The sequence below is a fragment of the Crinia signifera genome, chromosome 11, assembly GCF_055691185.1.
Source record: "Crinia signifera chromosome 11, ASM5569118v1, whole genome shotgun sequence".
In the NCBI taxonomy this organism is placed as follows: domain Eukaryota; kingdom Metazoa; phylum Chordata; class Amphibia; order Anura; family Myobatrachidae; genus Crinia; species Crinia signifera.
In genome coordinates, this window is record NC_139227.1 from 58,562,844 (window position 1) to 58,587,194 (window position 24,351).

General features: G+C 46.1%; 2 protein-coding genes across 2 annotated transcripts in view; one reads left to right on the forward strand and one right to left on the reverse strand.

The window, feature by feature from the left end:
* The window catches only part of UTP6 (UTP6 small subunit processome component), an 89,278-nt gene extending 70,496 nt beyond the window's left edge, over positions 1 to 18,782 (reverse strand). The window contains exon 1 of the mRNA XM_083164609.1: positions 18,565 to 18,782. Coding sequence (XP_083020735.1) covers positions 18,565 to 18,656 — 92 coding nt within the window. The 5' untranslated portion in view covers positions 18,657 to 18,782. The remainder of the gene's footprint in view (positions 1 to 18,564) is intronic.
* POLR2C (RNA polymerase II subunit C) overlaps positions 18,318 to 24,351 on the forward strand; it is a 28,848-nt gene continuing 22,814 nt past the window's right edge. Inside the window, exons 1-5 of the mRNA XM_083164608.1 lie at positions 18,318 to 18,664; positions 18,796 to 18,897; positions 19,606 to 19,655; positions 20,995 to 21,063; positions 21,155 to 21,207. Coding sequence (XP_083020734.1) covers positions 18,621 to 18,664; positions 18,796 to 18,897; positions 19,606 to 19,655; positions 20,995 to 21,063; positions 21,155 to 21,207 — 318 coding nt within the window. The 5' untranslated portion in view covers positions 18,318 to 18,620. The remainder of the gene's footprint in view (positions 18,665 to 18,795; positions 18,898 to 19,605; positions 19,656 to 20,994; positions 21,064 to 21,154; positions 21,208 to 24,351) is intronic.

Consider the following 24,351-nt stretch of genomic DNA (forward strand, 5'->3'; position numbering starts at 1 on the left):
CAGCCAAAATCAAAGCTATGTCCAAAGATCGGGAGTCTCTTCTGGTATATCAATCTAAACAGGGCAATGCTCAACATAGACTGCCATGGGTTAACCATTATAATGTTGTAAGTCCCAATATCAGTAGGGCAACTAAGAAGTTGTGGCCACTAGTCCAGATGGACAATGCCCTTCTATTAAGTGACACAGCGATAATGCCATGCAACACTCGTGGCAGGAGTGTGCGTGACATTGTCGTTAAGTCTGATGTTTCCCAACTTTGTGAATCTGGCAGTGAGCAATTCTTAGGCAGACACCCTGGGTGCTTTAGGTGCCTTAATTGCACCACTTGCAGGGCACTTATCACCGGTACCTCCTTTTGTCATCCGCATAGTGGGATGTTATTTTATACGTCACAGGGTTACGTGTACAACGAAGTACATAGTCTACATGATATCGTGCCCATGCTCCCTACATTATATCGGTAAGACCGATCGCACACTGAGGGAGCGGATGGCTGGCCATCGACATTCTATCAAACTTGCCCTGGAGAAGGGCAGTAGTGACCAGCCTGTGGCTAGACACTTCCTTGAGGCACGTCATACCATCCCTATGCTCCGTTATATGATTATTGATCATATACCTGCCTCTGTACGGGGTGGGAATCGCTCTCTTGATCTATTGAACCATGAAGCTAGATGGATACAACGATTAAACACTATAGCCCCCAAGGGCCTTAATGAGTTTAGGGGTCTACACTGCTTTCTTTAAAGGCAGTACCCATTGTACCTATGTGATGTACCAACTGTCTGAATTCTGAATTTTCTTCCTTGTAGGTGATATTCCAGGCTCAGGGGTCTCCTAATGTCCTTGTTTGAATCTATGCCTTATTGTTTTTGTGATATGTGATGGTATTGTATTCCATGAATCTCTATCATGATATACATTTTCAGTGTAGACACCGTTCTGTATTGCCTGCTGTTCTATTGTTTTTAACTGTTTTGATATTGTTATATATGTTGGGTTATTGTATACGATGACTCTGGTAGCCGAGTGACGCCATGAGTGACAGGGGGAGTGACTGGTCCCGGCGCGCGATCACTGTGCTGCCAGATGCCGGTGATCGCGCGCTGTGTGCTTCCGGCTTCCCCGTTTCCATGGCTACACAGGCCTCCCTAAGCGTGAACCGTGGCCAGGTGATTCAGCGTGCTGATGCGCATTGGGTGCGCCGGGCGCACTGACGTCACCGGGCTGGCGGCAGCGGCGGGAGAATCTGGAGATGTTGATTTTCTGCACGGGGATTGGGGTATGTATAAATACTGTTACTGTTTTAATTGTGTGTTATCTCCTGATGAAGAACGATTAAAGTTCGAAACGTTGAGTATTCCTGCTATCCTGTGTACTTATTGAAGAGTGCCGCCACCTGGACTGTGTTGTATATCCCTGAGGGGATTTGGAAGGCACTTACACTTTATTACCTGCTGAGGAAGTGCTGCTCCACCATGCTGGTTTAGATACACACATACATACATACATACATACATATATAGAAAGGATAGTGGCCCCAATAATGCGCTTAGAAGAGCAGCACCTCTATAGTACCTTGCTGTTAGTAAAGGTACAGGTAGAACAAAGATAGAAAAAAGGAATAGGGGTGCGCTAGGTGTACCACTTATTGGCTATACATGCAATAAATCGATAAAAAAATATTTTATAAAAACAGGTAAACATTTATTGGTGGTTCATCCAGCAGTAAGAATTCATTTCACTGTTTCGGGATTTTTCAAGCAAGTGCCACAAACAATGTAGATCCGTGGCCCGGCGCGTTTCGTCCCTTAGGACTTCATCAGGGGCAATGAATCAAACATAGATTGATTGTATGGCTACTAAGTGGTACACCTAGTGCACACATATATATACATATACATATACATATATATATATATATATATACACACACACACACACATACACTCAATGGAGGAACTATTAACGAAGTTCACTCAACGGAGGAACTATGAACTTCAAAACAAAATGAAGCAGGCGCGGCAGGGACGGATCCCTGTGGCCCGACGTCCTCAAAAAAAAAAAAAAAAAAAAAGGATTTAACAAGTAAAGGTGCCCAAACACAAGTAAGATTTATCTTCAGATCTGGCTGGTTGGAACAAAAACATGGTTATGGATGAGTGACAGGGTCAGTTTTCCAGTATTTCCAAGCAAATGATCAACTGTCATTTTTTCTCATCCATAACCATGTTTTTGTTCCAACCAGCCAGATCTGAAGATAAATCTGCATGTGTATGGCCACCTTAAGACATGAATCTCATTTTCTTCTGTGGCAGACATCAGCGATTACAGTGGGACGTCCTAAATCAGCGACTTAAGGGCGAGGACGCGCCTGTGCAGCAGCCAGTATACTCTGGCCGAATACTGGAAGGCAAACATGTGGAACGCAAATAAAGCTTAAGAAAGCATTGGCAGATGACCAAATCGCCGCCTTGCAATGTTGCTCTGCAGTTGCACCACCAGTAACAGCCCCAGACGCACCTACAAATGTAGTTGAATTAGCCCGTACCCCGCAATAACCGGGAGGGATGTGGCCAAGGAAGCCTGCTTGATAACTGACCGCAGCCATCATCTGGAAATAGTCTGCGAGGTAGTAGGTCCACCCCTCTTCGGAAAGCTCTAGTGGACAAAGAGTCAGATTTATGAAATGTTCCAGTGTGACGTACATTGACGTGCAAAGCACGGACGACATCCAGGGAATGCTGCCTAGGAGAGACCCCCGGACTACAAAGGGCAGCGACCACTATCTCCTGGATGACCTGAAACTCTGAAACCACCTTGGTGAAGTGTGAAGGAACGGTTCAAAGTACCTGCCCTATGAGGATTAAAAACTAGGAAAGGAGACTGACAGGACAGAACCGACCGGGCAATCACCCTCATGGCTGAAGCAATGGCCAACAGGAGATCCTTTGTCCAGGTAAGCCAGCAAAGGGCCACCTACCACAAGAGGTCAATAGGGGCACCCTGAAGGGGCTAAAGAACCAGAGAAAGATCCCATCGGACAACCGGGGTACCAAACGGAGGTTGGATTCGCAGGACCCCCTGCCGAAGGAGCGGAGATCGTGCAACAAAGCCCATCGCCTGCAGAAATGCAGGGAGAGAGCAGAGACCTGCACCTTTAAAGAAGACAGGCGAAGGCCATCCTCCAAGTTCTTTTACCGAAAGGACAAAATCCTAAACAAAACGGTAAGAACTGGGCGACACCAGGAAAAATAAGCCCGCCAGATGCGATAAGCATCAGCCAAAGAAGGCCGTGAGCATAGGTGATATGACCCTCGAAGTAAAGCCCATGACTCTTAACAAGGTGGTCTCAACAGCCCTGTGAGTGATTCTGACAATAAAGGCAGACGGATCGGAGGGGCCCCTAACAGAGCCTGCAGATCTGAGAACCAGATCCTCTTGGACCCATGTGGGCCATGAGCAAACTGCTACTTGTGGCCCGTAAAAATATCAATGGCGGGTTCTGGGTAGGTATGCGGTTACACCTGTGTCTGAGTGCGGTGTCGGCGTCTGACGTGATCTGCCACCTCACAGTCAGATCGCCACACCATTCGCGCACAAGGTTCCTGCTGCCGCCTGCTGTGAGACAAATTTGGCCGTAGCAGACCAAGTCAGCCTCTGTTATGACTCCCCTATTCCCCTCCCCACTTACTATTGTGTAAATTTGTTTGCAAACTGGAACATGTTCTTTACTGCGGCTCAGGCTGGATACAGTCTCCACTGGGCACGCATCAGAGGACGCAGTGAGTGACGTCCACACCGTGACATTCTGATCTCCTTGGCAGATCCGAGGCCGCCAGCGCTCATTTCATGCGCTGCGGCCGAATATGTCTCACAGCAGGCAGCAGGAGGAACCTTGTGCGTGACCGGGGTGGTGATGTGGCGAGCTGACTGAGGTGGCAGATCACGTCAGATGCCAATACCGCACTCGGACACAGGTGTAACCGCATACCTACCTGGAACCCGCCATTGATATTTTTGCGGGCCACAAGTAATACCAATTACTCTACCAATCGGGGCATCATTTAATCCCTGTATTATCTTTATGCGGCCAGGTGGACAGTTAAAGTCAACTTCCACATCAGTTATAAACAAGTCTGTTATGATATAAAATTAGTGGATTTATGACATAATTAAACACTATACTGATATTCTGGGAGATTAGAAAGGGGACAACACAGACTTGGGATATATTATCCTTTTTAAGTCACCTTTGTGTTTCATGTTTGTGATAGTGTGTCAAATACTTCGCTACTTTTTAAAAATATAATAAGAGTTACTTTTTAATAAAATCCACTCTAGGTCAGGGCTGGGCAACTCCGGCCCTCCAGATGTTGATGAACTACACATCCCAGCATGCCTTGCATCAGTTTCAGCATGGCCACATAGCAAAACTAATGCAAAGCATCCTGGGATGTGTAGTTCATTAACATCTGGAAGGCCAGTGCTGCCCAGCCCTGCTCTAGGTGCATCACCCAGCGACATACTTTTTCTTTCTTGTAAATTTGTGTCTTCAAGTGTCCAGTGGTAGCACACCCTCTCCTATCTACAAATATATAAGGAAATGATCTATATTAGGGTCCAGATATAAATAAATTCAAACTCCATATATTCCTGTGCGACTTTTCACTTCACCCCCCCCCCCAACAGTGTCATGAGCAAAGTGCCCCTTCTCTGCCTTTAACGTTCAAAAAAACGGAGCGAGGGGAAATTGGCGGATGAGGGGGCTGCGTTGAATGCTGTCAGGGTGAGTGGTGACAGCGAGCAGGAAGCCCTGCTCGCTGTCACCACTCGCCCAGAGCATTGAATACCTGCCACTAAAATCCCCATTGAACAGACATGGGGAGGAGAAGTGCAGGGTGAACTGAGTTAGCTTCGCAAAATATTTTTGGAGAAGCAACAGAGCTGAATACAGGGAAGCACAAAATAGGAGAGAAAAGTTCACTACTCTCCAAAAAACATGCACACTCACCGTTATTTACGGCGACATAGGAGCATTGGCATTCAATGCTCCTATGTCGCCGTAAATAACGGTGAGTGTGCAGTGTTCACGAAAACCACCCAAAAAAGTGGGTCCTGGGGACCCTTCACTTCTAAAAATTGGGGTCCTACCGGACCTTTTCTGGGTCCTAACGGAATAAAGCCTCCTCTCCCCTTCTCCCCAGCATGGCACATGTGGGTTGGGGGGGTAAGTATCAATTGGCCCACTTGCATAAAGGTACATGTATACTAGAAACTATATCAACCTGAAAACAGGGACAGTGACAGGGACGCTAAAAATTTAGGACATGTTTTTTTTGGGGAAGTGGTGTGGTCACATAGTAGTACACATTATAGCACACACCGTAATGCCCAGTACACATTATAGCACACACCGTAATGCCCAGTACACATTATAGCACACACCGTAATGCCCAGTACACATTATAGCACACACCGTAATGCCCAGTACACATTATAGCACACACCGTAATGCCCAATACACATTATAGCACACACCGTTGGCCCACTCGCATAAAGATACAAGTATACTAGAAGCTATAGTAAACCCGAAAACAGGGACAGTGCGCGCCGGAGGCGCGTGCTAAAAATTTAGGGCATGTTTTTTTTGGGGAAGTGGTGTGGTCACATAGTAGTACACATAGCACACACCGTAATGCCCAGTACACATTATAGCACACACCGTAATGCCCAGTACACATTATAGCACACACAGTTATGCCCAGTACACATTATAGCACACACAATTATGCCCAGTACACATTATAGCACACACCGTAATGCCCAGTACACATTATAGCACACACAGTTATGCCCAGTACACATTACAGCACACACAGTTATGCCCAGTACACATTACAGCACACACAGTTATGCCCAGTACACATTATAGCACACACCGATATGCCCAGTATGTATTATAGCAGACAATGTAATGCCCAGTATGTATTATAGCAAATAAGTGCTGCTTCCCTACATGCTTGTTGCCAGGGGTTACATGCTCCTTGCAGGGGTTACATGCTGCTTGCAGGGGTTACATTCTGGTTGGCGCAGGGGGGGGGGGGGGGGTGTTATTCTGGTTGCCAGTGGGGGTATTCTGGTTGCCACGGGGGTGGGGGTTATTCTGGTTGCCACAAGGGTGGGGGCGCATTTGTTGCTCGCTGCCCGGGGGGGCTGGTAAAGCGGGTACAAGCTGATGAAAGAGTAGGTGAGCGGGCTGTCTGCGAGGCGGGGGGACTGGATGTGGCTGGAAGAGCTGAAACGCTGCTTTGAGTTGAGCAGCGTGTCAGCTCTTCCAGCCACATCCAGTCCCCCACTGGGCTGACAGCCCGCTCACCTCCTTATGCCGAGAGTGGCTGTCAGTTGTTACAGCCATCCCGTCCCCCGCTCTCAGCAGCAGAATGAACGGGGGGCGGCAGAAGGATACACAGACACTGACCGTGAACCTGCTCTCACAAATGGCAGGGCGCGCGGCTTTAGTAACTGCAGGGCGCGCACTTGCAATGATTGGCTGCCGGGCGGCCACTGTGTAATGATTGGGTCCCGGCGCTGCCGCTGCTGTGATTGGCTAACGGCGGCTCACAGGCGCAGCTCAGCGCGTCCTCGGGGACCCCTTCAGTTTTAAAAACTGAGTCCCCGGTGGGCGTTTTTGGGTAAAATACGCGCTATAGCGCGAATTTTCGAACCCTGGTGTGCATGTTTTTTGGAGAGTAGTGAACTTTTCTCTCCTATTTTGTGCTTCCCTGTATTCAACTCTGTTGCTTCTCCAAAAATATTTTGCGAAGCTAACTCAGTTCACCCTGCACTTCTCCCCATGTCTGTTCAATGGGGATTTTAGTGTCTCTCTCAAAAAGTGTATTCAATGCACAAATTGCGAGTCCTGCTGGTTTCTTTTTTTAGAGATGTTCTCCATTTTTCCCTCGGCATCTTTTTTAGGTGAACTGTAGGGTTATCTTTGTTAAAGTTGTTATTTTTTTTGTTTTTTATGGCTTATAAATTTTAAAAAAAAAGTACTCTAATGTATTTATTGCAAGTGCCATAATGCTGTATTCTATATTAATTAATTTGGAATTTAATAAGTTATTTTAATGGTAACCAATAAGAAATCATTTTGGAATGCTCCTAGTAATTTCCCATGCTTCCTCATCTAACCCCCAAACAGGCTTTTAAACACGCTAACAATTATAAAATAAATTAAATAAAAACACAGGGCAAAGAAACAATGCCAAAAGCACAACACAAGGATAAAGGCCAAACAGAACAAAATACACCCATCTGCACAAACCCAATTAAAATAGTCACACAGCCATTTTTTGTCAAATAAATACTGAACAAAACATTAACCTTTCTAAACCTTTGTAAAAAAAAGTCCACAAATGCGAGGAACACGCTGCTGAGATGAACACCCTGCTCAGGAATATCCCAGTCTGACCAGCTCACGTGGAGAGCAGGAGAAAACAGATCTCTCCAGTTACAGCACTCCCATTTGAACTCGCATAATTATGCTAAGTTCGCAAAAGGGGCCGGCGAGCTGGCCACACGTTGAATACTGAGGAAGTCAGAAATGAGGAGATAAGAAAAAGTGCCGAGCACTTCAGCGAGATCACAGGGACACAGAACAGTGAGCGGTGAGCCAGACTCTCAAAAAACATTTACAGGTATTCAATGGCAGGTATTCAATGCTGTTTGCGAGTGGTGACAGCGAGCAGGGCTTCCTGCTCGCTGTCACCACTCACCCTGACAGCATTCAACACAGCCCCCTCATACGCCAATTTCCCCTCGCTCCGTTTTTTGACCAGAGGGGGTCTATAAAGAAACCTTCATGTGCAAATAGGGCTGGGCAGACAGGTCAGCCATTGTTCCTTCCTTGGAACCATACTATAATATGTGGTAACCAGTACTATTTTTCTGGAAAAATAGGTCCAGGAACTCCAAGTCTGGGGGTGGATCAAAAAAAAAAAAAAAAAAAAATTATATATATATATATATATATATATCACAATACTCCACGACGCGCTTAGCAAACAGAAGAACTTTCTTTTAACAATATATACTGAGGCTGCTATACCACAATGTTACCCGAGGGCCGGGTAACTTACATACAACATACACTTCCCAAATGTGGTTCAGCGCCCTTTACTCAATTGATAGTCCATACGTCATTTCTCCAAGATAACAATTTATTAAAATCTTCAAAGTTTGATTGACCGTCTAGCCGTACAACAGAACCCAACGCGTTTCTTTCTAAGACTTCATCAGGGGATTGTATACAATCCAAATATTAAATTTCTTATTGAAACGATTAGGAGATGCGATGTCGGTGAACAATTATTACACCAAAAAGAATATATGATATGTCTCCTGTCCTTCTCTTGTAAGCCCTATGAGGCTAACCTCTCTCAGGGACCTCTATCTCTTGCAAGGATTCTACTCTCCTTCCTTGCAAGAGATAGAGGTCCCTGAGAGAGGTTAGCCTCATAGGGCTTACAAGAGAAGGACAGGAGACATATCATATATTCTTTTTGGTGTAATAATTGTTCACCGACATCGCATCTCCTAATCGTTTCAATAAGAAATTTAATATTCGGACTGTATACAATCCCCTGATGGAAGTCTTAGGATGAAACGCGTTGGGTTCTGTTGTACGGCCAGACAGTCAATCAAACTTTGAAGATTTTAATAAATTGTTATCTTGGAGAAATGATGTATGGACTATCAATTGAGTAAAGGGTGCTGAACCACATTTGGGAAATATATATATATATATGGAGTACAGTCATAAGATGGCGCCCCTTGTGTTGATCTTTGTTATTAGACCAACATAGCCTTATGATGATTTCTTAAAGCATATAAAATAAAGTCCATAAATTTTCAAATATTTATTAAAAAGTCTCTTGTTCCACACAATGGTAGCAGTTGTTCCAGAATATAACAAGATGTACTTTGTTGGTTTCAGGTACTTTAAAATAGCAAATGTGAACACCCAATGCGTTTCTTCCCCTCGTGGGACTTCATCAAGGGTTTTTGAATCTTTATACTGTATGTTATATACATTGATTTATTTAATAAAAAAAAAAAAAAACTATAGGCTTCAGAGCTCTTTTTGAGAAATCAAACACATAATTTGTGATGTTCTAAAAATGTATCATGTATTGTTTTTTATTAGGCACCTCAATTTTATAAAAGGCCCTCTTACCTTATTGTGAATACACTCCTCCTGTGAAAGCTGTCCGAAATAATTCCCAATCTGTTGGTATGTAATTTGTTGCACAAAGGAATGTCCTAATTTGTGAAAACCGTCATATAAATTATTATTATTTTTTTTTTATATGCAATCTGCTGTAGAAATGGATATGTAAACCAATGTGTATTTCTGCTGTTTCGCCTCTGTTCACCTGCTCTCACCTCCACTTCCGGATATTTCATTCTTCCTCTCTACACATTAATGTAATAAGAGGATTGAGCCAAGTCAACAATTGTATTAGCATGTCGAAATGAAGTCCATCCTGATTTTTTTATTTTTGTATTAAAATGTTCAATTTGTTTGAAAAGTATTTTTAATATATGTTTTTATGTGTTGTTAATTCAAAGCAAAACCCTTGATGAAGTCCCACGAGGGGACGAAACGCGTTGGATGTTCACATTTGCTATTTTAAAGTACCTGAAACCAACAAAGTACATCTTGTTATATTCTGGAACAACTGCTACCATTGTGTGGAACAAGAGACTTTTTAATAAATATTTGAAAATTTATGGACTTTATTTTATATGCTTTAAGAAATTATCATAAGGCTATGTTGGTCTAATAACAAAGATCAACACAAGGGGCGCCATCTTACGACTGTACTCCATACTTCCTCTACCCCCATCCAACAGGGGATCTTGTAAGTTAGGCAGCCTCCACATAGTAACTGTTAATTCTGTGGTGCGAAACAGGAGTCTGTTTTCGAATATATATATATATATATATATATATATATATATATATATATATATATATATATATATATATATATATATATATATATATATATATATATATATATATATTAGGGCGGAGTGAAAAAACTGAAATTGAGAAATTCAAAATCGGCTAGTGTGGAAAAGTTGTGACTTGACTTGAATAAGAAACGTGCAAAAGCATTTTGATCTGAGTCAACATCTTCTGTTCTGGCAAGAGGCCTGAAGTTTCACTTTTTAGGTGAAAATGACGAAAACTATGAAGATGCTTCGATCTAGTTATAATTATGTCAGGATGTCTTAGAGTGGTTCATTAATATACTTTAGCATAGTAAAAGAGAGTACGAGATTGTCCTAGTGCAAAGTGAATAACTTTGGTGGGAGAAAAAATCCCTAATAATTGACCCATTTTCATGGTAACAATTGTGAATATTGTGGGTTTTCTCCTGAACGTGTTTATAATAGAAGAAGCACAAATACTCTAAATGGAATTTCGGGGACACTGTGTGAAATATAACACTGCATAATAGCCCTTAATCAGAGCTGATCCCAGTACAAATTTGTTCTCAAAATGGGCAAAACAAATGCTGCATTGCAGGTGGGGCAGATGTAACGTGCTGAGAGAGTTAAATTTGGGTGGGGTGTGTTGAAACTGAAATCTAAATTACAGTGTAAAAATAATGCAGCCAGTATTTACCTTGCACAGAAACAAAATAACTCACACAAATCTAAAGGTGGCCATACATCTACAGATCGATTGTCAGATTGGGCCGGTTGGAACAAACAGCTGGTAATATCTGAATGACAGTTTTTCAGCATTTCAAAGCAAATGGTCAACTGTCATTTGCTCTCATCTTTTACCAGGATTTTGTTCCAACCAGACAGATCGGACAATAAATCTGTAGATGTATGGCCACCTTAAATCTCTCTGCACATGTTACATCTGCCCCACCTGCAGTCCAGCATTTTTTTGCCCATTTTGAGAACAAATTTGTACTGCGATCAGGTCTGATTAAGGGCCATTATGCAGTGCTATATTTCACACAGTGTCACTGAACTACATGAAATTGGATTTATGCTGCTCTCTTTGCAGTGCATATACAAAGATAGACAATCCTGTGTACATAAATAAGAAATAACTGTTGCAGTCTTATTGAAAAACAATAACTGTTACAATAAGTTTTACAAGTAACAGTGTAAACTGTCTAATGTATCATTTTACATATCACTTCTGTTTATTGACAGAAAACAGTGTTGCATCCCCTATACTGGGAACATGAATGGGCTGCATTACAGCATATAATTATGCCAAAGATAAGCCAATATATTAACTGTTAAATACGTTGAAGTGTATTATGATGTAATAAATTGTAAGCTTGCAGCAGGGCCCTCTAACCCCCAAGTCTGTCTGTCATTACCCAGTTTGTTTTATCACTGTCTTCTATTGTAAAGCGCAACGGAATCTGCTGAGCTATATAAGAAACTGTAAATAAATAAATAAACAAATACATTGATTCAAAAAATAACAGGTTAATCATTCTATGAGTGGTTTCCAGCAGTACATATATGCCAATCACTGTGTTCATTTCTAGGCAGCAGGGCCGTCTTAACAGCAGTGTGGGCACCTGGGCAAAGCAATGCACTGGGGCCCTTACCCATTCTCCCCTCCTAAGGGTGGGGGGTGGTATCAGCAGCAGCTTTGATGTCCCACAGGTGGCAGGGGGTGCTGTATCTTCCATTCAACATGTAGGACCTGGAACAGTAACTTCTGCTAATTACTCCTTTACTGCACAGGTGGTGGGAGGGTGAACACTAACGTGTGGAATGGGGCACTGAGCTGAATAAAGGGTCCCTTGTAAATGACTTCCAGGGAGGTAGGGGGTGTTTTATACACAGGGGACGGTTGGATAAAGGAGTGGGCTTAATATTTGTCATTTTCCGGTGGAAGGGCAGCTTGTTTGACTGCAGATATCGCCATTATCTGGAAATAGATTTCTTAGCCTAGTATAAAAACCTAGAGTCCCAACTTTCAGGAGGTGCTGGGAACTTGGGTATCAGAGATCAGGAGCCAGAGCAATCCATTGACAAAAATATAAAACTACACCAGACGTTTGGAGCTGGAGCAGGGACTGGCTGCTTGAAGGCTGATATCTCTGGTTCTGGGCATGATAGAGACAAGCCGCTAGTGTCAGAGAGAACCTGAGAAATATGACTGGAAATTGTAATTAACAGGTCGGATGTGGACTGCTGCTTTGAAGTTGGATATCTGCAGTTCCCCAGGGCCGATTTTCAAAATTCTGGTATCCCTGGAAAAAGAGGATCCTCAGCTATCAAAATAGAGCCCTTATATGCCTGGGGCCCCTGGGCAAATGCCCATTAAGCCCATACAAAAAGACGGCCCTGCTAGGCAGGATTGATCAGCAATACTTATTACAGCATAATGCACTTTAATGTATTTAACTGTTAAAATATTGGCTTATCTTTGGCATAATTATGTGCTGTAATGCAGCTGCAGGTGGGGCAGATGTAACATGTGCAGAGGGAATTAATGTGGCCATACATCTACAGATTTATTGTCCGATCTGTCTGTTTGGAACAAAATACTGGTAATGGATGCTTTGAAATGCTGATACTTTGCTTTGAAATGCTGGAAAACTGCCAAAAACTGTCATTCAGATATTACCAGGTATTTGTTCCAACCAGCCAGATCTGACAATCGATCTGTAGATGTATGGCCACCTTTAGATTTGTGTTGAGTTATTTTGTTTCTGTGCAGGGTAAATACCTGCTGCATTATTTTTACACTGCAATTTAGATTTCAGTTTCAACACACCCCACCCAAATTTAACTCTCTCCGCACGTTACATCTGCCCCACCTGCAATGCAGAATTTGTTTTGCCCATTTTGAAAACAAATTTGTTCTGCGATCAGGTCTGATTAAGGGCCATTATGCAGTGTTATATTTCACACAGGGTCACTGAAATTCCATTTAGAGTATTTGTGCTTCTTCTATTATAAACACGTTCAGGAGAAAACACATAATATTCACAATTGTGACCATGAAAATGGGTCAATAATTAGGGATTTTTTCTCCCGCCAGTCAGTCACTTTGCACTAGGACAAGCTCATACTGTTTTTTACTATGCTAAAGTATATTAATGAACCACTCTAAGACATCCTGACATAATTATAACTAGATCGGAGCATCTTCATAGGTTTCGTTATTTTCACCTAAAAAGTGAAACTTCAGGCCTCTTGCCAGAACAGAAGATGTTGACTCGGATCAAAAAGCTTTTGCACGTTTCTTATTCAGGTCAAGTCACAACTTTCCCACACTAGCCGATTTTGAATTTCTCAATTTCAGTTTTTTCACTCCGCCCTAATATATATATGTAGCAAGAATCCGGCACTCAGTGGTAAAGCAAAAAAATAGTACAGCTTACTGTTAGCTGAAATTGGGCTGCGGTGCCCTCCAATTGAAGTCCCGAGGGGCAGCAAATGTAGAGGCAAGAAGGAGGCGGCACTCGTCAGGCTTGAAGAAAAGGGTCCTTTTAATACCGACTGTTTCGGGGTTACCCCCCGTCGTCAGGGCAGGACAGCAGATACAATACAAGTAAAACAAACACTGACATATATACCCAGTACATAGAACACACCCCCAGTGTCCAATTAGCAAACCGATCAGACTCACCTGTCGGACGGCGGGACATGCTACATTGCCAGACAGGAACAGGAAGTGTCCTGTCAGCTGCACACAGCCCCTGTGTCCGGCAGTCAGAGAACCCCCAGCAACGCATGCAGCACTAAATCTGGTCCATGTCAGCCCGGCCGGAAGCACCGCCGGGAGCTTCAGCCCACACTAGTGTGTAGCTTCTGCCCTCCAGCAAAGTACTCTCCTGACCGCGCCAACCAAGGCCGGAAGTGCGTCACGCTAGCCAGGACTCTGATTGGAACCCGATCGGTTCCCTAACAACCCATGTAAACACAAAACAATGCACAGTTATGCGATAACACCGGGCAATTGCAATAAGTAAATACATGTAAATAACAACAGCTGCATGAATCACCACATGTATGGCTGTTGTACATAACCAAGTCCAGCACCATAGTAGATCAGGAGACATAAAAAACATGAAAACATACAAAAAAAACAACAAACAGAACGGCTTATATAATGAAGCCTAGAAACAACAGTGTCCCAAATGGGCAGACGTCACTCACAATAAAACTCAAAACTCAAAATAGAAACAAATCAGGGGGGCACATAAGAACACAAGGCAGTGCAGATGAGCGTGGTAAAAAATAATACAAGGTGTTTGAAAAACACTAAGTCCCTGAAAAATATATATAAGCAGGGTTAAAGCCTATAAAAAACACTGGAGTCCAAGTGACTCATTTAATCCATTGGGAGCCATGGTCCCCAATAGAAAAATCCACTTGCTCTCGCGTTGTAGCAATGCCTTGTTTCTATTACCCCCCCGTAAAGTTATGGGTATGTGATCAATAATAATATATCTTATGTCGCCAACCGAGTGCTTGAATATCAAACAGTGACGAGCAATTGGCTGGTCACTGTGGCCAGATTGAATGGCCTGATTAATGGCTGTCCTATGCAGGGCCATGCGTTCCTTAAATTGACGCTGGGTCTTCCCCACATAGGACAGCCCACAAGGACACGTTAGAAGGTAGACAACATAGGTCGAACTGCAAGTTAAAGGAAACTTGATAGAAAAACTCTTCTTGGATGAAGGATGGAAAAACACATTGCTGACAGTCATGGTTTTGCAGGTAACACATCCCAAACATCTGAAGCACCCATTTTTCCTAGTAAGGAAATGTGTGGGTGCTATTTTATCCCAACCCAATATATCAAGTTTAACCAAATGGTCCTTCAGGTTGGATTGTCTAGAGTAACTGGGCATAAGTTGTGTATTGTGTAGAAGGGGCAAGTCCTTATCTGTGGACACAATGGGCCACCACCTCTTTGCCAGAGCGGTGGTGCGGCCACTGTCCACTGAAAATTTATTTACCCAAGGAAATTTGCCTGTGGGACTATCATTAGTTTTATCAGATTTCTCACGTAAGGTACTATCCCTGGACATTTTAAGGACTTTGTCTCTGATAGGTAACAGAGTAGAATGTGGATAACCCCTCTGTACAAACTTATTGACCATGGTATTAAGGGCCCCAGGTACTGCTTTCTCATCAGAGGTAATCCTCAATAATTGTGAGTACGGAAGACCACTGCGCAGGGGAATGGGATGTGAGCTATTATAGCGCAACAGGGTATTTCTATCCGTTGGTTTAGAATATAAAGCTGTAGTCACCTGACCATTATCTAAGGTGATGTCCACATCCAAAAACTGAACATTACCCAAATCAATATGAGAAGTGAGCTGAATGACACTGCCACTGTTGTTATGTGCAATTAGCAAAGCTTCAAGTTGTATAGGGTTTTCTGACCAAAAAGTGAGTAAATCATCGATATATCGATAATAAAGCACAACACCAGGAATGAGACTATCATCTTGAAAAAACAATTGTTTCTCTATACTGTACATAAATGTATTGGCGTAGGCAGGGGCCACAGCGGACCCCATGGCTACGCCAGACCGTTGTAGGAAGAACCTCCCATTTTATAGGAAGTAGTTCCTGGTCAGTACAAGTAATAACAGGTCCAAAAACAGTTCAATGGGAGGACCAGTGTACAAAGGATTGTTGGTCAATAATTGTCTCACCGCCTCCACACCTGCACCATGAGGGATGCAGGTGTAGAGGCTGGACACATCGACAGTACACAGACATGTAATGGTGGACAAATCCTTAGTAAGATGTAGGTCCCTCAAAATCCTGAGCAAAGAGGTAGTGTCCTTTAGGTAAGAGGGCAATGCTTGAACACAAGGATTCAGTAGCCCATCCAGGAATACTGATATCGGATGGTACAAGGACCCCCTGGCTGAAATAATCGGCCGGCCAGGGGGGTCCTTGAGTGCCTTGTGAATCTTCGGAATGCAGTAAAATAATGACACCACAGGGTAATCCACTGATAGTGCCAATTTTAATTCAGGGGAGATCATACCACCACGAACAGCACCATTAAGAAGCTTATCCAATTCGGCTTTGTAACCCCATGTGGGGTCTTTGTCCAACACACCATAGGTGGACCTATCACTGAGTAAACGATCACATTCTAGGCGGTAATCCTCAGTGTTTAAAACCACCACAGCTCCGCCTTTATCTGCCCCACGAATGATAATGTCCCTACGTTTGGACCTGCTCTCACCTCCACTTCCGGATATTTCATTCTTCCTCTCTACACATTAATGTAATAAGAGGATTGAGCCAAGTCAACAATTGTATTAGCATGTCGAAATGAAGTCCATCCTGATTTTTTTATTTTTGTATTAAAATGTTCAATTTGTTTGAAAAGTATTTTAATATATGTTTTTATGTGTTGTTAATTCAAAGCAAAACCCTTGATGAAGTCCCACGAGGGGACGAAACGCGTTGGGTGTTCACATTTGCTATTTTAAAGTACCTGAAACCAACAAAGTACATCTTGTTATATTCTGGAACAACTGCTACCATTATGTGGAACAAGAGACTTTTTAATAAATATTTGAAAATTTATGGACTTTATTTTATATGCTTTAAGAAATTATCATAAGGCTATGTTGGTCTAATAACAAAGATCAACACAAGGGGCGCCATCTTACGACTGTACTCCATACTTCCTCTACCCCCATCCAACAGGGGATCTTGTAAGTTAGGCAGCCTCCACATAGTAACTGTTAATTCTGTGGTGCGAAACAGGAGTCTGTTTTCGAATAGATATATAGATAGAGATAGATAGATAGATAGATAGATAGATGAGATAGAGAGATAGAGAGATAGAGAGATAGAGAGATAGAGAGATAGAGAGATAGAGAGATAGAGAGATAGAGAGAGAGAGAGAGAGAGAGAGAGAGAGAGAGAGAGAGAGAGAGATGTATATATTGTATTTAGAAACAAATACTCTCACAGGTGACTTTAAAAGAAAACTTATCTTTTGGAAAGTACATTTTCAGTTCCTGATGATGTCATATTTAATTAGAGGTTCAAGGATTGAGTTCCTGCTGAAATATTGCACTGGTGGTAACATTATACTGACCCGGTCTTCCTTGTCTTATACCCCTTTCACACTGCACTTGTTAAACGGTATATTGCTGTTTTTTCCGTTTAAGGCTGCAGTGGGAAAGCGCCAGAGTTCATTTACCGGTTAAAGATAACCGGTATTTCAAAACGTTTAAAAAGCAGAGTCCTACACCTTTCAGAGACTTTTTTATGCAGTGAAAATGGCTCTGGAACAGTATTTAGTAAAAACAACAGACTACAGACCTGTGATAGGCTGGCTGCCTTGAAACGTGTTCAGGGGATTAAACAGGTTGACTGATGTGAATGGTACTGAAACGTTATTTAAAACGGTAATCTACTGCAATGTGAAGGCTCAGACCAGTTTTAAATACCATTTCAAAATACAGTTTTTTAAAAACGTTTTGAAAGCGGTATTATTTGGAGAAAAACGTGTGAATTCATCTCATGCTGCTTTCAGACAGCAAAACTGTCTTTGACCCTGTATTTTAAAACGTTTTTTAAAAATGGGTCTGCCAGGTAACAACCCCTTTCACACAGCATCCATTAAACGGTATATTACCGTTTAAATGGCGTTTTTTGTACATAATCCCATTTCAGGGAACCCGTGCAGGAGCATATGTATATGGGGTTCCCCACACAATGTTCCCTGTCAGTGTTCTCTGTGACAGTTTGCGGGGAAAGTAGATTAGCCATGTTACGCTGGGTGATGGTGCTGAGCCGGGGGAAGGAATCTTCCCTAGACCTCACACCAGCCCCAGCACTGGCAGCGTCTCACCGGAGCGCGGTATGCTCAGTGAGCAGCACTGCTGCGCCCAGGTGTCTGTTCCTCATCCATCCCAGCAGACCGCTCCACTCCTTACCTGCCGCTAGGTGCTCGCCTCCTGCCCACAGAGACTTGTTGCTGCCGTCTTCAGGAGTCTGCTGCTGGCTGGAACATGCCCGGGAGAGGTGGAGCGGCGGAGGTGGTGCAGGGCTCCGGCTGTGTGCACTGATAGAGGGTTTGGCGAATCTCCCTCCCCGGCATGACGCGTTGGAACAGCGGCTCCCCTGTGCCCGCAACCCCAGCGACCTGATCTCCAGCCCATGAGTGTACGCAGCCGGCGGTGCCCGAGCGCAGGTGACGCTGCACGGGGACATAGACTGCAAAGTTTCCGAGGGAGCTGGGGCAGCGGCACCTCCTCCTCATCATCACTGAGACAAGTACTTTTACCGTTTCAGACCCGTTGAGACACAACAAGGGTCTGAAACGGGTAGGTTAAAAATCGGCAAAATACCGTTTTTTTTATAGTGCGGTCTGAAAGGGGCATCAGAGAAGCTCTCCCATTGAAAAAAAAGAGGAAAGACAGAAAAGTCTATATGTGATTGAAACAGCGCAAAAGTATGGGGTTGGTGTTGCCCTGTGAGGTGGGGACTAGAAGCAGTTACCTGACTTCCTTGGGGGAAAGCAGCCCCACTCTCTCCAGCTGTTGGAGCTCTGGAATATGATCCTCCACCCGGCGCTGCACGAACTCCGCCATCCCTACACGTGAGCCCGCTACCTTGCTACGGTTGGTTTTCACTTCCGGCCTCCTGGGTGCTCTAGCCTACATTTGTTGGTTCTCACTTCCGGCCTCCTAGGCGCTCACTCCTACACTTGTTGGTTCTTTCGCTCCCTAGGACATCCGGTCGGAAGATGCCGTACGCCAATCAGCCAACTGTCCGCATCACGGAGCTGACTGACGAGAACGTGAAATTCATTGTAGAGAACACGGATCTGGCGTGAGTACCCCATCACTTAGGGGCTTCCCTCTTCTCTCACCTGGGTGCCACCCTCTGTCTTTCCCCTTAGTGCACATGAGGTCCCTGCTGGCTGTGTCGGTGCTGTGAGACTTTTGGTCCCAGCTGTCTGTGTCGGAGGTGGGCGGCAGAGGGGTCCCATCTGGCTGTGTCGGAGGTGGGCGGCGGAGGGGTCTCTGCTTTCTGTGTCGGAGGTGGGCGGCGGAGGGGTCCCTGCTTTCTGTGTCGGAGGTGAGCGGCAGTGGGGTCCCTGCTTTCTGTGTCGGAGGTGGGCGGCGGAGGGGTCCCTGCTTTCTGTGTCGGAGGTGAGCGGCAGTGGGGTCCCTGCTTTCTGTGTCGGAGGTGGGCGGCAGAGGGGTCCCTGCTGGCTGTGTCGGCGGTGGGCGGCAGAGGGGTCCCTGCTGGCTGTGGCCCTTATATAGATCTGATTGCAGTACAAATTTGTTTGGAAAATGGGAAAAACCATGTGCACTGCAGGTGAGGCAGATGTAAAATGTGCAGAGAGAGTTAAATTTGGGTGGGGTGTGTTGAAACTGAAATCTAAATTGCAGTGTTACATCTGCCTCACCTGCAGTGCACATGGTTTGCCCATTTTCAAATTTGTACTGCAATCAGATCTGACATACGGTCCCTGCAGTCTGTGGGTATCTGCTCTCTTATACAGTTGTGTTCTTACTTTCCTTCACGTAGGATTGCAAACTCCATCCGCAGAGTGTTCATCGCAGAAGTCCCGACTATAGGTATGTGTAATGTGTTTGCAGTGTAACATTGCTGCGTTGGTCTCTGAGAAGGAACAGTTTATTTTGTCATTGGTGCGACCTCATCTAGAGTACTGTGTTCAGTTCTGGAGGCCATATCTCCAGAAGGATATAAATACATTAGAGGCTGTACAAAGAAGGTCAACTAAAATGATGCATGGCCTACCATACAAAACTTACTAGGAAAGACTAAAAGATCTTAATATGTATAGTTTAGAGCAGAGAAGGGAAAGGGCAGATATGATAGGAACTTTCATATATACAGTATCAAGGGTTTTAACAAGGTACAGGTGGGAGACATTCTTCACAGGAAGAGGAGCAACAGAACATGATGACATGCACTGAAACTAGAGGGAGGAAGATTCAGTGGAAATTACTTCACAGAATGGGTAGTGGAATAGCCTCCAATCAGAGGAGCAATTTAAACATGCTTGGGATAGGCATATTGATATCCTTACAAAGAAATAAAGATAAAATATGGTTTGAGGTAACATGTTTAAATAAGGGGCAGACTAGATGGGCCAAGTTTATTTTTTATTTATTTAAAGTTTCTATAGCGCAGCAGATTCCGTTGTGCTTTACAAATGTTGACAACACTGAAAGAACAAACTAGGTAAAACAGAAAGACATAGAGGTTGGAGGTCCCTGCTGCAAGCTTACAATCTATAGGGCCAAGTGGTTCTTATCTGCCTTCAAATTCTATATGACTAAAGGCCCCCACACACTAGAACGATTTTTTGGCCGATTGTCCGAATTCCGATATATCGGTTGATTTTTACTGATAATTGGCGATTATTGACGATTATCCGTAAAAAAAACGGCCGATCGGACAATCGGCCAAAAAATCGTTCTAGTGTGTGGGGGCCTTAAGGCTGAGGTCTGAGGCTGAGTCCTAGTAATGCGTTTATTAAAGTCCATTATGTATGCAATTACTAATTCTACTCCAAAGGGCACATTATATTAAACAGCAGTAGCGCCAAAGGCTGTGCATGTGCGCCGGGCAGCAGTGGCACACATGCACCAGCTGTGCATGTTCTCTCCTGTGTATCTACCAGCTATAGACTGGGTGCAGATGGCGGCATGCAGAGAGTTGCTACATACAGGGTATTATATGGTGCTGATTCTCTCCTGTGTCTCTACCAGCTATACACTGATTGCAGATGTCGGGAGGCAGAGAGTTGCTACATACAGGGTATTATATGGTGCTGTTTCTCTCCTGTGTCTCTACCAGCTATACACTGATTTCAGATGGCGGGAGGCAGAGTTGCTACATACAGGGTATTATATGGTGCTGATTTTCTCCTGTGTCTCTTCCATCCAGCTATAGACTGGGTGCAGATTGATGCCAACTCTTCCGTTCTCCATGATGAATTCATAGCGCACAGAGTGGGTGAGTCTGGGGGAAGTATAGAGAGCCAGTAATGTACAGTAGACCACTGTTCACCTTAAACAAATAGCCTGATTCCTGTACATTTCTGCAGGACTCATTCCTCTGACCAGTGATGACATTGTGGAGAAGCTGCAATACTCCCGGGTGAGAATTTCAAGGAGCAGTCACCTGCAGTGCACTGTATCCTCTGTGTGTCCGTCACTGGCATCTATCTCTGCTGGGGGTGATTTGTCTGTGGGGGGGGGGGCATCACTACTGGTAACTGGCTCGGGGAGATTTCTACGTGTTGGAGGGGGTCACTACTGGGGACTGGCTGGGGGTGATTCGCCTGTGTGTGTTGGGGCGGGTGCTGTCACTACTGGAGACTGGGTCGGGGAGATTTCTGTGTGTGGGGAGGTCACTACTGGGGACTGGCTGGGGATGATTTGCCTGTGTGTGTTGTGGGGGGGGGGGGGGGGGTCACTGCTGGGGACTGGCAGGGGGTGATTTGTTTCTTTGTGTGGGCGGTCACTGCTGGGGACTGGCTCGGGGAGATTTGTTTGTGTGTGTGGGGGGACTGGATGGGGGGTGATTTTCCTGCGTGTGTGTGTGTGGGGGGGGTGTCACTAATGGGGACTGACTGGGTGAGATTTGCCTGTGTGGGGGGGTGTCACTACTGGGGACTGGCTGGGGGTGATTTGCCTGTGTCTGTGTGGGGGGTGGGCTATCACTACTTGGGCTGTCACTACTGCAAACTGACTGGGGGAGATTAGCCTATGGGGGGGGGGGGGGTGTCACTACTGGGGACTGGATGGGGGTGATTTGCCTGTGTCTGGGGGGGGGGTTTCACAACTGGGGACTGCCGGGGGTTGATTTGCTGGTGTGTGGGGTGGGGGGGATGTCACTACTGGGGACTAACTAGGGGAGATTCCCCTGTGGGTGTTGGAGGGGGGTGGGTGGGACTGGCTCGGGGGGAGATCTGTTTGTGGGAGTGTGTCACTACTGGGAATTGGCTGGTGGTCATTTGCCTGTGTGTGGGGGTCACTACTGGGGACTGGATGGGGGTAATGTGTCTGTGGGCTTGGTCACTACTGGGGACTGGCTGGGGGTGATTTGCCTGTGTCTGGAGGGGAGGGTTCACTACAGGGGACTGGCTGGGGGTGATTTGTCTTTGCGTGTATAGTGGAGGGGTGTCACTCCATGGAACTGGCTGGGGTGTATTTGCCTGTGTCTGTGGGGCCGGGGTCTCTGCTGGGGGTGATTTGCGTGTGTGTGTGGGGGGGGTGTCACTACTAGGGACTGGCTCGGGCAGACTTCTGTGTGGGGGGGGGGGGTGGGGGACTGGTTGGGGGTGATGTGTCTGTGGGGGGAAGGGGTGTCACTACTGGGGATGGGTGCCGGACAGGGTCCCGACAGTCAAAACACCGACAGCCGGGTTCCCGACAGCCGTCGGCTCTGTTCCCTCATGGGGGTCCACGACCCCCATAGATGGAGATTAGAATAGGTGGCTCGCATAGCGAGCCACCGTGCCCACAGCGTGGACAGCGCAGCGAGCCCGCAAGGGGCTTTGTTACACTCATCATGCTGTCTGGGTCCGGCCAGTCGGGATAATGACGGACGGGATCCCGACTGTCGGACCCCTATACCACACCCCTGGGGACTAGCTGAGTGTAGGAGATTTCTGAGTGTAGGGGGGGGTCACTACTGGGGACTGGATGGGTGTAATTTGTCTGTGGGGGGGATTCACTACAGGGGACTCGCTGGGGGAGATTTGCCTGTGTGTGTCTGTGTGGGGGGTGGGCTATAACTACTTGGGCTGTCTGGGGGAGATTTGTCTATGTGTGTGTGGGGGGGGGGGTCGTGTCACTACTGGGGATTCGCTGGGGTAATTTGTCGGTGGGTGGGGGGTCACTACTGGGGACTGGCTGATGGTGGTTTGTCTGTTTGTGAGGTGTCACTACTGGGGACTGGCTGGGGGAGATTCGTCGGTGGGGGCAGGGGCGCTGGCTCGGGGGGATCTCTGTGTGGGGGGGGGGTCAATACTCGGGACTGGCTGGGGGTGATTTGACGGTGTGTGTGGGGGGGGGGTCACTACTTGGGTTTGGCTGGGGGTCATTTGCCTGTGTGGGGGGGGGGGGGTGTCACTACTTGGGTTTGGCTGGGGGTCATTTGCCTGTGTGGGGGGGGGGGTCACTACTGTGGACTGGCTGGGGATAATTTGTGTGTGTGTGTTGAGGGGTATCACTACTGGGGACTGACTGGGGGAGATTCGCCTGGGGGTGGGTGGTGTCAATACTGGGGATGATTGGCTCGGGGAGATTTCTGAGGGTAGTGGGGTCACTACTGGGGACTGGATGGGTGTGATTTGTCTGTGTGTGGGGGGCTTCACTACAGGGGAGTCGCTGGGGGAGATTTGTCTGTGTGGGGGGTGGGCTATAACTACTTGGGCTGGCTGGGGGAGATTTGCCTGGGTTGGGGGTGGGGGGGGTGTCATGTCACTACTGGGGATTCGCTGGGGTGATGGGGACTGGATGGGGGTGATTTGCCTGTGGGGGGGGGGGGGGGAGTTTGTCACTACTGGGGAGTGGCTGGGGGAGATTTCCTTGTGTGGGGGGTGTCACTACTGGGGACTGGCCGGTGGTGATTCGTCTGTGTGTGTGTGGGGGGGAGGGGGGGGTCACTACTGGGGATTTGCCGGTGTGTGTCTGTGTGTGTGTGTGGGTCACTACTGGGGACTGGCTGGGGGTGATTTGCTTTTATGTGTCTGTGGGGCGGGGGGGGTGTCACTACTGGGGACAGGATGTGGGTGATTTGCCTGTGTGTGTGGAGGGTGGGTTGTCACTACTGGGGGTTGGGTGGGGGAGATTTGCCTGTGGGGGGGGTGTCACTACTGGGGATTGGCTGGGGGTGATTCGTGTGTGTGTGGTCACTACTGGGAACTGGCTGGTGGTTTGTCTGTGTGTGTGTGGGGGGGGGGGGGTCACTACTGGGGACTGGATGGGGGTGATTTGTCTGTGTGTGGGGGGGCACTACTGGGGACTGGCTGGGGGAGGAGATTTACTGGGTACTGGCCGGTGGTGATTCGTGTGTGAGGTGTCACTACTGGGGACTGGCTGGGAGTCATTTGCCTGTGTGTGTGTGGGGGGGGGGGGGTCACTACTGTGGACTGGCTGGGGATAATTTGTGTGTGTGTGTGTGTGGAGGGGTATCACTACTGGGGACTGACTGGGGGAGATTCGCCTGGGGGTGGGTGGTGTCAATACTGGGGATGATTGGCTCGGGGAGATTTCTGAGGGTAGTGGGGTCACT